At 38.8% G+C, this 2598-nt stretch overlaps 1 protein-coding gene across 1 annotated transcript in view; it reads right to left on the bottom strand.

The window, feature by feature from the left end:
- Positions 1-2: 2 nt before the first annotated feature.
- LOC112140323 (hydroxysteroid dehydrogenase-like protein 2) overlaps positions 3-2598 on the bottom strand; it is a gene marked incomplete at its 3' end in the record, with an annotated part of 8480 nt that continues 5884 nt past the window's right edge. The window contains 1 exon segment of the mRNA XM_024263227.2: positions 3-110. Coding sequence (XP_024118995.1) covers positions 3-110 — 108 coding nt within the window.

Here is a 2598-nt window from a genome sequence, read left to right as displayed (position 1 = left end):
CCCCAGTTCCTCTTTTGTCTGTGTAGGTTCTGGATCATTCTGTTCCACACTGAAGTTCTTCTGCTGGTTGAAGATATCTTCCTCTTTTATCAACCAATGCTGGGGGAGGACTGCAAGGACACAAATACAAGAAAGTCTGAGATCTGTGAATGTTTTTGTGTTGTTATCAAATACATTTTTAATCACCTCAGTCAGAAGCCCTACAGTTTGAAACTTTAGAAGTCCATCAGTCGTACCATCCATTTCCTAAATCCTCTAAATCCCTTTTGGGATCATGGGAATCTTGAAGTCTACAGGTGTGGATTTGAGTCACAGGACAAAGACTTGAGTCATTAATTTTACGACTTTAAATTCAACTCGGATTTTAAAAGCCGTAACTCGTGACTTGCATTGCTCTTCCTGAAGCGGACTTAGTAAGATTTCCCATCAAATACCTTTTGGACATTATTTCTGAACAAAGTAACATGTACTCCACACAGTGAAATCCAGACCATGTCCTCAAACTAGATGGGTCTTCACTGGAGCAGTTTTATTGATACTGGAGAACACGAGCATTTTTGGTTTACCTCGGTCAAGGATGTACTGGTCTGGAGCATAAAGAGTGCAGGATGAGGCAGATGAAAAGTCTCGAGACAGATGGGATAAAAATCAATCATTAACTAAATTTCAGTGATAACAAGGCTCCCAACAACGACGGAAAGCTTTTCAAAATTGGCTTGATTGTTGACTCACTTCTTCCCAAATTTTGAGAGGCACCCAGCTGCAGGCAAACATGGCGGATGTCATGGCGAAATGATGTAAGGCGCTTCGTCATGGCCGATGGACATCAACCTGAATACAGGAAGTGGAAGTCTCTCTAGCGCCCCCTCTCGTTTTTAAGTCTTTCAAATCAATAACAGTCCACACTTTTATATTCAATGCTAAATTAAGATAAATCCATTGTGCCAGCTTAATGTATTAGCTTACAGTTTGACCGTTTTTGTGAATACAAATATTAAGTCGGCAGCAAAAAAAAGTACATTAGATCCAGTTTAAACACAGCAACTATTAATTTGCCTTGGGCTAAACATTTTTTTCCTTGTTCGTATAATTACTGGCAATATCTGTACTCTGTTTTGTCTACAATCTTAATTGCAATTTTGCAAATATTGTAGGACTAAACTGCTAATCCGTGAAGGACTGGTTTACATTTCTAAGGGATTTGTCATCGCTTGTGTCTCCGTGGTCACACGGCCATCAGAGCTGATTGGGCTCGAGCCGTGACGTCACCGGCCACTGGAATGTTACGCTCGGAGTGCAATCACATGCACACCGTGTCCGCTTGTTTCAGTGATTAGAGTATGTGACTAGGGAGAAACTGTCCAAATTTCTTTCCAAATTTCAAACACAGAAAGGTGGATAGAGAGGACAACTTGATAGAAAATAGAGCAAGTTCCTGGAAAAGCATTTCTTATTTGTCAGATCTGGTAGAACTAAGAAATGCAATTTGCTCATTTCTCAAATGTAATTAATTCCTTTTGCCTTAGTATTCCCTGCTCCTGTTTAGTGGATGACCCCCCCCCCCCCCTTCCCTTAATGTACCGGCAAAATACAACATAACATAAAAAGCAAATATATATATCATAAAAATACAACTTCCGAACATTTCAGATTTTAGTTTGTAGACTTCCGATTTATGCATTATGACAACTTCTGATTCGAAGTCCATCGGCCATGTTTCATCTATCCGCCCCTGTCAGTCCGCCATGACACCTGCAGCTGGGTACTCTTGCAAATTTCAAGCTCTTCCTCAAAACCAAATATTGTGTGTTGTTTTGTATTTTGCTTGGCAATTAAAGATCTTTCACAGCATCAAAAAGGAAAATTTCCCTGATCTCTATAACCTTAAATAAGATGTTACACCCAAGCCCCAACTCTAGCAGACATAAAGTGAACCAGGAAGTAACAAAATGTTGCAGTACCGGCACTGACCAGAGAGGCTGGTGCTTAGAGTGAGCAATTTCCCATAGACTCCCATGTTAAAATCCTCATTTTCAGCCCTCTAATAAACCCCTTTAATGCCTGGTGCTTAAAGTTTTTATTTCATCAATGGCTGCATATTTGATCCATGACAACTCTGAGGGGAGTGAATTTTTTCTAAGTTTGTAGATATTTTTTTAAACAACATTAATTTTGCTTAATTACGGGGTGCAGCTTTTGATTGACAGGTGACGATCGCAGTGGATTCTGGGAGCAGAGCTCCAGTGTTTTGCTCATCTGCTACAGATTTAGCGTTAGCATGAGCGTTTTTTGTCCTGCTGGTGTGCTGTAAACTGTTCTAACACGCTCTCTAGGAGTCATCTGGTGTCTTTTCTCCGATAAGTACTAAAAAATAACTTTATATTTACAAAAAATAAACCATTAATGTATGTTATGATTATTTTAATTCCAGTAATTCGATTTATTTTCAAAATGCCTTCAGGACAATGTTGTTTACATTAATATCAGTTTAATGTTTAAAAAATTGACGGTTTCTCAGTATTTTTATTGATAGTTGTTTTCTTTTATCAAAGTCACAATATAAAAAGGAAAGGATTCAGATCTGCTACAGTAACACCA

This window comes from Oryzias melastigma, unplaced genomic scaffold (assembly GCF_002922805.2).
Source record: "Oryzias melastigma strain HK-1 unplaced genomic scaffold, ASM292280v2 sc00435, whole genome shotgun sequence".
NCBI lineage: Eukaryota > Metazoa > Chordata > Actinopteri > Beloniformes > Adrianichthyidae > Oryzias > Oryzias melastigma.
This window is presented reverse-complemented; position numbering and strand designations above follow the sequence as displayed.